Source organism: Microchirus variegatus (genome assembly GCF_963457635.1).
Source record: "Microchirus variegatus genome assembly, chromosome: 12".
Taxonomy (NCBI): Eukaryota; Metazoa; Chordata; class Actinopteri; order Pleuronectiformes; family Soleidae; genus Microchirus; species Microchirus variegatus.
The window spans coordinates 24022636-24036290 of NC_139813.1; the positions used below are offsets into that span (position 1 = coordinate 24022636).

Here is a 13655-nt window from a genome sequence, read left to right on the forward strand (position 1 = left end):
TCTATCTATCTATCTATCTATCTATCTATCTATCTATCTATCTATCTATCTATCTATCTATCTATCTATCTATCTATCTATCTATCTATCTATCTATGCATATGAAAAGCACTTCATTTCCCATGATCCTTTGCTCGCCACCGCAGTGGTGTGGGGTGTGGTGGTGAGTGTGTGTCTCGTGTGTGCGTGTGTGTGTGTGTGTGTGTGTGTGTTGCGTTCAGGAGGAGGAGGAGAAGGAGGAGCAGCAGCAGCAGCAGGAGGAGGAGGAGGAGAAGAGCTCCGTGTCTCCGCTCAACATCCACATCCACATTCGAGCATCAGTCCTCGGCGGTGGACTTTGGGGACAGAGGGACCGACGGTCGGAGGGACAGAGGGACAGAGGGGGACACGGATGTGTGCAGCGGAGCGGAGCGGATGTTACCGGCTGTTTGACACCGAGACATGAACGTGACGTGATTATAGTGACGTGAACTGAATGAATCCGTTACCGGCGTCGTTGGATGTCTTGTTTTTTGTTTTTTTTCCTTCTTCTTCTACGGATGGAACCTGGATCTGCAATGGAGCGTCGATCCACCGCGTGAGAGCTGCTGCTGCTGCTGATCGTTTGTTTTTAGACAATAAGCAAAGATAATTAGCCTCCAGACACTGTGGCATCTCATTATTTCTGCTCATATTTGTAATATGAAGCTGTGAAGCCATTGTTGTTCATGATATGATGAAGAAGCCATACTGAATTTGATATAAAAATAAGAAATCAATGGTTGTACATGTCACACAGGAGGATACTTACGCTGAGAAGGATTCATAATCATTCATCATTTTGTACAATAATCAGACAGCAGTCATGTCGAAAAACAAAAGCAGCGAGTCGGTGAAGGTGGTCGTCCGATTGCGCCCGTTGAACCGCAAAGAGGAGTCCAACGGGCCAGCAGGGGGCATCGTGCAGATGGACCTGGGCCTCGGACAGGTGATCCTCAGGAACCCCCGCGCAACGGCCAGCGAGCCCCAGAAAACGTTCACGTTCGACGGCGTCTACGACGCAAACTCCAAGCAGCGGGACCTGTACGACGAGAGCGTGCGGCCGCTGATCGACTCGGTGCTCGCGGGGTTCAACGGCACCATATTCGCGTACGGGCAAACCGGAACCGGGAAGACGTACACCATGCAGGGCGCGTGGATGGACCCGGAGAAGCGCGGCGTGATCCCCAACGCCTTCGACCACATCTTCACTCACATCTCCCGCTCGCAGTCGGACAGGCAGTACCTGGTGCGGGCGTCCTACCTCGAGATCTATCGCGAGGAGGTCCGGGATCTCCTCGACCCCAACCACGGCACCGCCAGAGCCCTGGAGCTCAGGGAGAGACCGGAAACCGGCGTCTACGTCCAAGACCTCACGTCGTGCGTTTGCAAGAGCATCAAGGAGATCGAGGAGGTGATGAACGTGGGGAACCAGGCGAGGGCGGTCGGCGCGACGGACATGAACGAGCACTCCTCGAGGTCTCACGCCTTGTTCCTGATCACGGTGGAGTGCAGCCAGCCCGGACCGGACGGGAGGAAGCACATCCGAGTCGGACGCCTGAATCTGGTAGATCTGGCTGGCAGCGAACGCCAAGCCAAGACCGGCGTCCAGGGAGAACGTCTGAAAGAAGCCGCCAAGATCAACCTCTCCCTGTCGGCTCTGGGGAACGTGATCTCAGCGCTAGCAGACGGACGTAGCAGCCACGTGCCTTACCGGGACTCCAAGCTGACCCGGCTGCTGCAGGACTCCTTAGGCGGGAACGCGAAGACGGTCATGGTCGCCACTTTGGGCCCGGCGCCGCAGCACTACGACGAAACCCTCACCACCCTGCGCTACGCCAACCGCGCCAAGAACATCCAGAACCAACCGCGGGTCAACGAGGACCCCAAGGACGCCCTGCTGCGCGAGTTCCAGAACGAGATCGCTCGCCTCCGCGCGCAGCTCAACCACAGGAAGTGGAGGAGCAAACAGAAGAAGGAGCAGGTGGACGGCGACGGCGACGGCGGCGGCGACGAGAGCTGGGACGAAGAGGCGGAGGAGGACGACGGCGAGCTGGAGGTGGAGAAGGACGCAGAGGACTACGCGAAGCTGGAGGAGCAGCGGCTGGAGAGGGAGACAGAGGCCATCAGGGGCGATCAGTTCATGTTGGCCGAGGAGAAGCAAAGGCTGCTGGGAGAGAAGGAGAGGATGATGGGAGACCTGAGGAAGGAGCAGGAAGCCACCGAGCAGCTGACGGCCAAGTACAAGGTTAGACCTAACATCCAGAGTCCTTCCTGTCTTTGTACCTTCACTCCTTCATGACACAATTCATTCTAGACACAAAGGACGTGAAAGTGATACCAAATCGAGTCAATGGGTGAATTCCAATTCTTTGCTTAACCCTCAATCCTAACCCTCAATCCTAATCCTCAATCTTAACCCTCAATCTCAAAAATGTGCGCTCCCTCTAGTTCAAGTGCTGTCCCGATTCTCGGAAAAAATAAGTTGAGGGGCAAGTTTAAGGGCTGTATCGCCCTCAATATTGAGATTTTCCGAGACCACCCTTGGGAGCAAGGGCTACCCAGAATGCATTGCGTGTTTTGACATAGCAAAGATGGTGCCGAAAGCAGCGAAACGAGTACTCTACAAATTATAAGTATTTTCTTTGTTAATAGAGATATAAAAATTATGAAAACCATTGTATTATTCTTTTTTGGAGTTGACAGACTGTACGCAGCTTTCCGCGTTATTCTGCCCCCTACAGTCTGAAGACGTATCTGCATTTAAGGGGTGTCCCATTTCTAAGTGACAAAATAACCCTCAGCACTTGGTTTTGAGGGCCAGTTAACATTAAGGGTTGAATTGGAATTGGCTCAATGTCTTTGTTTCTTTTCCCGATCAACATCAATTATCAGAGTTTCCTGCTGATTATTCACTTAAGCTAATGTAATTACGGTGTAATGGTTGCAGCCTGTGCCTCACAGCTGTAATCAGCCGTCTTTGGCTAAATGTTAATGTTGTGTTAATTCAGCGGCGAGGTTCTGATTTGCTGCTCATGCAGTTTTAACAGAAACAGTATGACCCACGACTGCCTCTCCTTCATAGCAAGGGCAGCTTCAATCAATCAATCAATCAATCTTTCCATGTTTTCAGCATATTTTACAGGAAGCAAATGAAACTGAGTGAGCTTAACTTGGCAAAATGATGGCTTTTCAGTTTGATGATCTTCAGCAAACAAAGTAAACTCAGTTCTCATGGAGTTTTTTTTAGCCGTTGGCTTTTGGCATATCGTCTTTCTGTCTCCACACACACACACACACACACGTTTGTACAGCTATTCTTCTCAGGACCCAAAAGCCTAATCCCTAAACTTAAATCATAACCACGATCCAAATATTAACCCTAAACATAACCAGCAGTCCCCTCAGAAATGAGGTTCTGCCTCATTAGGACCAGGTTCTTGTCTCTTTGAGGACGTCTGGTCTTGACAAAGTCAGTGTTTATGACAGAAAGAGGCAACAAATACAGAAGAAGAACACACATACACACACACACACACACATGCGCTAGGTGAAGCAGATTAAGGACATGTGGCCCGTGGGATTATCATGTGTCATAATCTGACCTGAGCTGCTATTAGGTCACATTACTGACAGTAATCCTGCAGCTTTTAATTGCATGTGTGTGTTTGTGTGTGTTCTAGTATTTGTATCTTTGTGAGGACCCAAAAGATTGTGAGCACACATGTCTTTAAAGGGCCTTTTCTGGGTTCAGACCTGGTTTTTGTGTTAGGGTTAGAATTGGGTTTATATGAAGGGTTAGGGTTAGGATTAAGCACTTAGGTGTGATGGTTAATTTTTGGGTAAAGGGCTAGTTTTTGTGTCCCGGCAGCTTTACGCATGTTTAAACCGACATAAAAGGAAGTCGGACCAAAAGTGGACGAACAAAACTTTTATAATCTCTTTGATTTTGACCAATTTCTTTAAATATAAAAGACAGTGAAGAGGCAAAAAAACCAAGTTGTATCAGTTATTAATCACATCACAGTCATAGAATTATCATTATTTTTTATCATTATCATGTCCTGCAGCTCTACAGTGTTTACTCAGGTGTTCAGACAAGAACTGTGGACACTGTAGCTTAAAATGTCACTTCTCCTTTTGCACACACACACACACACACACTGACCTGCAGTCATTTACTTGTGTGTGTGAGCAGTCGATAATTCATCCGTGCAGAATCACTGCAGTCTATCGTCTATGTGTCCTGGACTGACCAGAGAGAGCGAGAACTGGATCAGTTTACTGTAAAGAGGGAACTTGATGTTCTGTGTGTTTTTAAAGAGTCACACGGCGATTTTTTTCCACGATACACTTCCAGCGCGGCTCTAAATTTCCCGAGTTACGACTAACAAATGGAACGCATCGCGTTGTTTTCCTGCACGCTTCTCTCTCTTCGAGTCTCCTGGTGTTTCTTCTGGTCTAGTCGTCCTCAACAACACCAGCTGATGCTGTTTGTCGCTGAACCAGAGCTGCTTCTCTTCCTCTTCTCCCCCCGAGGACGAAGATGATTAAAGCGAGCAGCGTTTCCCGTCTTTCATCCGCTGGATTTCAAAAGGAAATCCGAGTCGCCTCAAAGCCATAAATAATGTCAATGCTACTGTAATTTAAAGCATAAATCATGTGATATTCTCTGATTTTTGTTGTGATGAGGTGACGGAGACCACAGTGGGACTTCTCTCTGATTGGATCTTGAGGTTTTTTTTATCTTCTCTGTGGACCAATGACAGAGAGGTTGTCAGGCAGAAAGTCAGAGACATGAAAGAGACAGAGAGAGAAGGAAGGAAGCATCAGTGATTACAGATTATATCGGAATGGAAATTTGATTAAATTCCCTTCTGCTCCTTCCTTTTTCTCTCCTCTGCACAAACACAAACACACACAGCAAATATAAGTGGGTCAGAAACTGGTAAAGTGACCTTCATGGTACGATATATTCTCCAATTATGGATCACGTGACTGCTCAGCTGTTAATTTACACGGCAGTTTCTATTTTGTGTGAATTAGAATCAGAATAATTTACTAATCTCTGCGGGGAAATTAATTGTGTTATATTTGAGCCAACACTGAGGAAGATAATTAAGAAATAAGATGAAAGAAAAACACAATATTAGCAGCTTAAGAGATGTGACTTTTCACTTAGCGTTAGCATTAGCTTCGATCGGCTCCACTTCTTTGCCGTGATCCCTGTTAATGGATGGATAGATTTCTATTTAAATCAAATTACCAGTGATTTAAGCTCATGTTGCTGCTGCTGCTTCCTGTTTAAGCTAAAATCCTATACGTGTTTCCGTCAGCGCTCGCTCATATACACAGCACTGCATAGATTTCTCATCGTGTTCCAGTTACATCACATCACTGTGTCCTCAGGACAAACTCTGACTTATTTTATCCTTTAACACGCTGTTTTTTTTTATTGTGAATGTTTGCGTCAGCGCTGCTGTTATGAAACAGGTATGAGTGCAGTGACTGCTCCTCATTTAAAGAGGCTGACATGTACGACTCTGTGTGTGTGTGTGTGTGAGGACTATTCTTAGAAACTGCTTTTCTGGGTCAAAACTGCACTGACACATACAGACACTGTCTATTTTGTCCTGTGTTTTTCTGTAAATGATGACCTTGAAAGTCCCGAAAACGTGATTTTATTTCACAAGAAACAACATTTGACTTTTGGTTGATCTTGGTTTGGAAGCTAAAGGCTAACATTGTCCAGAAAAGCTACAACATAGCTTTACTCGCTTTAACTTTTAGTTTTTAGTTTCTCTGACCTGCCCTACTTTAGGTTAAGCGATTAACTCTGGTTCTCTGAAACATTAGCAAGGTGAAACAAATGTCCAAAGATAACTTTAGGTTAAGGAATTAACCCCAGTTCTCTGAAACAGTGAGGTAAATTGGATATTTAAAGATAACTTTAGGTTAAGGAATTAACCCCAGTTCTCTGAAATATTAGCAAAGTGAAGCAAATGTTAAAAGGGAACTTTAGGTTAAGGAATCAACCCTAGTTCTCTGAAACAGTGAGGTAAATTGGATGTTTCAAGGTAACTTTAGGTTAAGGAATTAACCCTAGTTCTCTGAAACATTAGCAAGGTGAAACAAATGTTGAACGATAAGTTTAGGTTAAGGAATTAACCCCAGTTCTCTGAAACACAGGCTGATGAATTGGATGTTTTAAGAGAACTTTAGGTTAAGGAAATAACCCCACTTCTCTGAAACTTGTGTGTGTGTAAGTGTTGGGTGCTAGCGTGTGACAGAGTGACGCTTTAATGGATTTAAAGACATTAATGTGTCCTCTGGTCCTCACTCGTCTGTCTGTCTGTCTCATTATCAGAGGACGACATCGGCTTTGACTCTGAAACACTAAAGTGTGTGTGTGTGTTTTTTTTTCCCTACATCCTGTCAGCTGAAGCTCGGCCAATCAGAGCGTCCGGTCAGCAACAATGTCCACTGCCTCATCGGAAAAAAATACACACACACACTCATGTATGCATACATACATGCTCGGCTTTATGGGTAAAAAAATGTCTGTTTCCTGTTTATAAAGCTGCCTTCCTGTCTCATTAGTGTGTGTGTGTGTGTGTTCTTGTATGGGTATTGTTGTGAGGACCAAAGACCTTGGACATTTTAAGAAAGTGGACATGTTGTGTGTGTTTGTACATGTACCTTTGTGAGGACCAAGAAAAACATTATCTTAAGTGCAGGAAGTGGGTTAAGGGTTATGGTTTGGCATTGAAGTTCAGGTGGTTAAGGTAAGGCTAATGGGCTCGGGGATGCATTATTATGTCAATGATGTGTCCTCACTAATACAGAAAAACAGGTTTGTGTGTGTTCCACTCACAATATGGGGACAAAAATCAAATCCCCTTAACGTAAAGTATTACATTTTAGGTAAAGATGATGTTGTATGGTTACGGTAAGGGTTAGTAGTTATGGTAATCCAGACTATGTGTATCTGTTTTTGTATTTGTTGCTATGTTCACACCTTTAAAGTGCTTTTTCAGGGTTAAGATCTGGTTTTAGGGTTAGGGTTAAAATTAGTTTTAGGTTAGGGTTAGGTTAAGGGTTAAGGTAAGGCACTTCGTTGTGATGGTTAAGGGCTACGGAATGCATTATGTCAATAAGGGTCCTCACAAAGACTGTGAGACCAACACACAGGTGTGTGTGTGTGTGTGAGAAAGAGAAAACAGCTCACTGCTGCTTTCCATCTTTCAGCATCGAGGGAGAGCTGCATCACTGAAATATTGATGAATCAACTCTCTCTTTCTCTACGTGTGTGTGTGTGTCTGTGTGTGTGTGTGTGTGTGTACATTATGTCTGCAGACTGAGGTCATGTGATCAGCGCCGACATCCGAGCCGCTTCTTAAACAACTCACTGTCCTCTGTCTCTCGCACAAGGACACAAACAAACACACACACACATAGAGACATGAAAATATGAATTCATGTCATTATTTGCTCGTATAACAACTGTAGCCTCATAAATACACGAATAATTCAATCAATAATAACAGTATTTATTCATCTTGTAAACCTGAATGTGTCATTATTGGTTTTCTTGAATGTAATTTGGCAGAATTTAAAGGGCGATTACGTCATAAATGCGTGCGCCGGGTGCAGCAGCTGATGTCATAGCAACAGTCACCGGGTCTCCCCTCGTGTCATGTGACCTCAGTGAATGAGAGCTCAGGCTGTAAGTCGTGGCCTTTTCTTTCTTTATTCTTTTTGTCTTTCTGCGACACACACACACACACACACACACACACACACACAGAGCCGTTGTCGTCAGATCATATTTATAGCCGCTCTCTCCCAGCAGGTCCCGGCCTTGGCCTCGCTGTGATTGGCCGATTGTAATGTGGCCAGCGAGGGGTGAGAGGGTGATGTGAGAGGGTGATGTGAGAGGGTGATGTGGCTGCACTTTAGCGTCAGCAGCTGATTCAGTCACAGCCACAGTTTGAGTAAATCACTTGTGAACTCATTAAATAAACAAATATGCAGTGAAATGCACCTTTAACCCTTGGTGTTCAGGCCGTCGATTTATTTTGATTTTATGGCTGTAAAAATGCTCAGTTATTTAAACCGTTTAGAGGAATTACGGTACCCGGAAGCGGTGGACATGATTGGACGCCCCCTATTGAATCTGCGACACGCTGTGATAACTTTAGATTAAGATTAACGTGAATTACGAAATTCAAAATGGCCGACTTCCCATTGAGTTGAGGCTATTGTCACAATAGACTTTTTTGTTCGTCTTGGGCTTCGACATGTTTCTACCAAGTTTCGTGAAATTTGGTGGAAAATTATTTTCCGATTTGTCCTACCGGGGTTTTGCCTCTGGGGGGTGCTACAGAGCCGTATACTCTTGATTATTTTCTGTTATATTTTTCGCCCAGTTCTGATTTGCAAACTCTGGTCCGCCTTAAAACGCACGTCTCGGGTTTGCTTCAAGTGAACCGAAGGCAGGAAGCGGACTACAACGCAGGGCATTGTGGGTAATACGTTATTCAAAAGGTTCGGTTCATTTCACTAAAGTGTGAAAGCAAATTGGGACGATTGAACCGAGGCTAGCGGCTAGGCGATGAGGTGTGTCCTCACAAAGATGGGTATTAAATCAGGGTTTGCTTTCACAGCCTACGACAGACATGTACACACACACACACACACACACACACACACACACACACACACACACACACACACACACACACACACACACGCACACACGCTACACAAAGACAGCTCCAAACAAAGAGTCTTTCTGTACAGACCTGCTGCAGACGTGTCCACACTGAAGGACTCCACTGTACTCTGTGTGTGTGTAATTGTAATAGAGAATGTATAGACACACACACACACACACACACACACACACACACACACACACACACACACACACACACACACACACACACACACACACACACACACAGTCTTTGTGTACAAAGTCCTGGGACTGGACTGTGTCCAGTATAAAATGGCCGCTGACACTGTTTGATCTCTCTTTCCTCTTCTTTACATTTTTATTTTTTTCTTCATCCGTCCATCATCTTTCTTCCTCTCTGTCCTCAGGACAAAGATCCTTTATAGTGACACAGTGTGTGTGTGTGTGTGTGTGTGTGTGTGTGTGTGTGTGTACCAGAGATGCTCTAACCAGAGGCATAAAGTGTCATCATGAGCATTAACAGACATAAGTAGGTTTGCAGAAATTCCCATAATTATAATGGTATGTTTCCATTTTTTGTCACATTTCCAGTATTCCTCAACTAAACTTCCCAATCCCACAGAGAGTTTATGGAAATGTCCCTGGTTAAATATAATGTATGATTTAACATTTTAAATGTGTTCATATGAATTGTTTTTTCAGGCGATGGAGAGCAAACTGCTGGTGGGTGGGAAGAACATCATGGATCATACCAACGAGCAGCAGAAGATGCTGGAGATGAAGCAGCAGGAGATCACTGAGCAGGTAAAACCTCTGTGTTACTCTGTGTGTTTTTAGTGTTAATCCGTGTGTTTCTAGTGTCAATCCGTGTGTTAATCTGTGTGTTTTTAGTGTTAAACCTTGTGTTTTTAGTGTTAATGTGTGTTTTTAGTGTTATCTGTATTTTTAGTGTTAATCCTTGTGTTTTTAATGTTAATATGTGTGTTTTTAGTGTTAATCCATGTGTTTTAGTGTCAATCCGTGTGTTAATCTGTGTGTTTTTAGTGTTAATCCTTGTGTTTTTAGTGTTTATATGTGTGTTTTTAGTGTTAATCTTTGTGTTTTTAGTGTTAATATGTGTGTTTTTAGTGTTAATCCATGTGTTTTAGTGTTAATACGTGTGTTAATCTGTGTGTTTTTAGTGTTATCTGTGTTTTTAGTGTTAATATGTGTGTTTCTAGTGTTAATATGTGTGTTTCTAGTGTTAATCTGTGTGTTTTCAGTGTTAATCTGTGTGTTTTTAGCCTTAACCGGTGTGTTTTTAGTCTTAATATGTGTGTTTTTGGTATTAATCTGTGTGTTTTTAGTGTTAATCGTTGTGTTTTTAGTGTTAATCCATGTGTTTTTAGTGTTAATTTGTGTGTTTTTGGTATTAATCTGTGTGTTTTTAGTGTTAATCGTTGTGTTTTTAGTGTTAATCCATGTGTTTTTAGTCTTAATATGTGTGTTTTTAGTCTTAATATGTGTGTTTTTAGTGTTGATCGTTGTGTTTTTAGTGTTAATCTGTGTTAATATGTGTGTTTTAGTGTTAATCAGTGTTAATCGTTGTGTTTTTAGTGTTAATCACTGTGTTTTAGTGTTAATCTGTGTTTTTTCACTGTTAATATTTGTGTTTCTAGTGTTAATCCGTGTGTTTAATCCCCATAAAACATACTGTATAACACCTGTTATACTAATATCTATTTAATTTCCCCTCAGACTCGTCGGGAGCGGGAGATGCATCAGCAGATGTTGTCGCAGGACGAGGAGACGCTGGAGCTGCGGGAGACGTTCACGTCCCTGCAGCAGGAGGTGGAGGCCAAGACCAAGAAACTCAAGAAGGTAAAAAAAAAAGACGAAATATCTACATAATCCACGTAGATAAAATACACTCTATCTATGACCCTATTCAGACCAGGTTTTAGTATCTGTCCTGAGTGATCCAGTAAGCACACACTCGTACACCGTCCCTGTTTTTGTTCCTAACGTGAGTATATCCCTCTTTCACTCCTTGACCCTTGACCTGGACCCTAATGCCTCGGCCCCCCGTGCTCCGTTGCTGGACGCACACTTAAATCTCAGTACTTGAAGGTTTGTCCTCCTCTTCCTCTTCCTCCTCCTGCTCCTGCTCTTACCTGGAAACTCCACCCTCCCTCCTCCATCCTTGTGTCCACATCACTTCCTGTTTCCTGTCACTGGTCAGAATCTCACCTCCTTTAATTTGCGCCCTCCTCCCCTGCTCCTCTCGCTCTTGCATCACCGTTTCATTGGCCCAGAGTCAGCAGGACTAACCCCCGACCACCGACTGCACACTCTGTGAATGTGGATGACTAATAATCCCCATTATAATAATAATAATAATCCCCCTTTTTTGTCCCCTAACTCCCTCGTCATGCTGCTGCTGCATGGTGTCCTCGTCCCTGTGAGGGGAAAAAAGACATATTCACTCTGTGCTTTTTAAAACCTCAGTGGAAACTCACACACACAATATGATGTATTTTAATTTGAAAAACTCTCTGTTTTTGTGTATGTGATACTGAGCTAAAGCTGCGCTAACACACGTTGTATAAAAGAAAAATTCACGAAACATGAAACCAAAGCATGGAAATATCGAGTTTTAAAAAACACACACAAGTTACGGTTCCAAACAATTGTACCCGACATCTGTTACCCGCTCTCATTGGTTATTTCCGCGATCTTCTGCTCATGTATGGAGGACCAAAAATGACAAAACAATAAATAAATAATAATATAATTATGTAATATATTATATGATTTAATATATAATATATAATACATAATATATCATTTAATTTAATAAATATATGCAGATATTAATATTTAAATACATAAATAAATAAATAAAAAACAATACATTTTCATAATGAAAGAGCTATTGCTGTATTTTTACACTTATTAATTAATTAATTAATTAATTAATTAATTAATTAATTAATTTATATTAATTAATTAATTAATTAATTAATTAGTTAGTTAATTCATTAATTAATGTATTTATTTATACATTTGTTTTTATATATATATATTATTTATTTATTAATTTATATTAAATAATTAAATAATAAATGTATTTATTTATACATTTGTTTATATATATATATATATATATATATATATATTTATTTATTTATTTATGTACTTACGTTTATTTATTGTTTTGTCCGTATTGATCGTCTATAATCTGTGATTTCTCAGGATTAAAATGTTGAAAATCGTTTTTTAAAAATCAAGTCAGATCTGAATATCCTTGAGTCTATGGGGGGGAGGGGCGGGGCTTAAAACATGTATGGTTACAGCAGTGTCCCCCGAGGACCAGGATTAAGGAATTCTGCTCCGAATCAAAGCAGACTTTAACATCATATTCTAAGAAGTATTTTTGTTAAAAATCTCAGCCTTAAACATCCGTACACGTGTGAAACCAGTGCACTCAGCTGCGAGTGAAGTGAAGGAAGAAAACGTGGAAGAAACAGCGGAGGAAGGGCAGCCATGTTGCTCTGCTGCCAGTCGGCCGCCCATTCCTCCACACTCCAGTGCTGTTGCCACGGGCAACGAGTTTGGAGAGACCGGTCCCATCAGTGACGTGTCTCCTCCTTACCCCCTCCCCCCCTCTCTCTGTGTGTGTGTGTGTGTGTGTGTGTGTGTGTGTGTAGCTGTATGCTAAGCTCCAGTGCATCAAAGCAGAGATCCAGGACGTGAACGATGAGCACGTGAGGAGTCGACAGGAGCTGGAGCAAACTCAGAACGAGCTCACCAGAGAACTCAAGTTCAAGTGAGTGCAGACAAATAAAGACAATATAATGTCAAGAAAAAGCCTTATTTTGCAGAAAATATGACGTATAAATGTCAAATATGTGATCTTTTCCATTTTATTCCTCTTTAAGACACAATATAATGTGTTTCTGATGTTTGCTTTCCTATTCTAAGACGAAATCTACATCTACTACAGTAGATTTGTGATTTAACATTTGATTTTTTCCCATATTCCTGTACTAGAGGCTATTAAGGTGAAAAAAAGTCAAACTCATATCACAATATTCCATAATTATATTAAAATTGTGGGTTTTGTGATGATATTTGGTCGAATTTCAAAATAAAAGCATCTTGTTTTTGATACGGGACAATAAATGTTCACAATAAATATTGCAAAATTAGTAAAAATTAGAAAAAAACAGAAATAACTGTCAATAAATGTCAAGTGCATTTGGGAGAAACTACGGTGGCCTTCACGTGCCGGAAAGGATGTTATTTCACGTCCATTTTTGTTATAAACTTTCTGCCTTATTTGTCCTGTTGGGCTGCCGTAGACACATGATGGCACAAAATGGCTGCCTCCGTAAAGCAAGACCCTTGTCTGTGTGGATTGCACGTTAAAATAAAAGCTTGTTTTATGGTTTGTGTGTGTGTGTGTGTGTGTGTGTGTGTGTGTGTGTGTGTGTGTGTGTGTGTGTGTGTGTGTGTGTGTGTGTGTGTGTGTGTTGCAGGTACCTGATCATAGAGAACTTCATTCCTCCAGAGGAGAAGAATAAGATCATGAACAGGCTGACCTTTGACCCCGAGGAGGATCAGTGGAAGTTCCAGCCTCTGGTTCCCGCTGAAAGGTCAGTGTGATATACATATATATATATATATATATATACACACATATATATATATGTGTGTATATATGTAATACTGAGTATTGATGATTGATTTCTTCTTCTTCCAGTAAATCCTCACAGATGAAGAAAAGGCCGGCGTCTGCCGTCGGTTATAAGCGACCCCTCACTCAGTACGCCAGGGTTGCCATAGCGATGGGAGCCCTCTCCAGATACAGAGTAGGTGTATGAGTGTGTGTGTGGGTGTGATCTTAATCGGCCACTTCATTAGGTACACCTGTTCAACCCGCTTTACTGCTTTATTA

At 42.4% G+C, this 13655-nt stretch overlaps 1 protein-coding gene across 1 annotated transcript in view; it reads left to right on the plus strand.

Moving 5' to 3' along the window:
• Positions 1-844: 844 nt before the first annotated feature.
• kif3ca (kinesin family member 3Ca) overlaps positions 845-13655 on the plus strand; it is a gene marked incomplete at both ends in the record, with an annotated part of 15956 nt that continues 3145 nt past the window's right edge. The window contains 3 exons of the mRNA XM_083899151.1: positions 845-2266; positions 9419-9520; positions 10454-10576. Of these exons, the coding sequence (XP_083755277.1) occupies positions 845-2266; positions 9419-9520; positions 10454-10576 (1647 nt within the window). The remainder of the gene's footprint in view (positions 2267-9418; positions 9521-10453; positions 10577-13655) is intronic.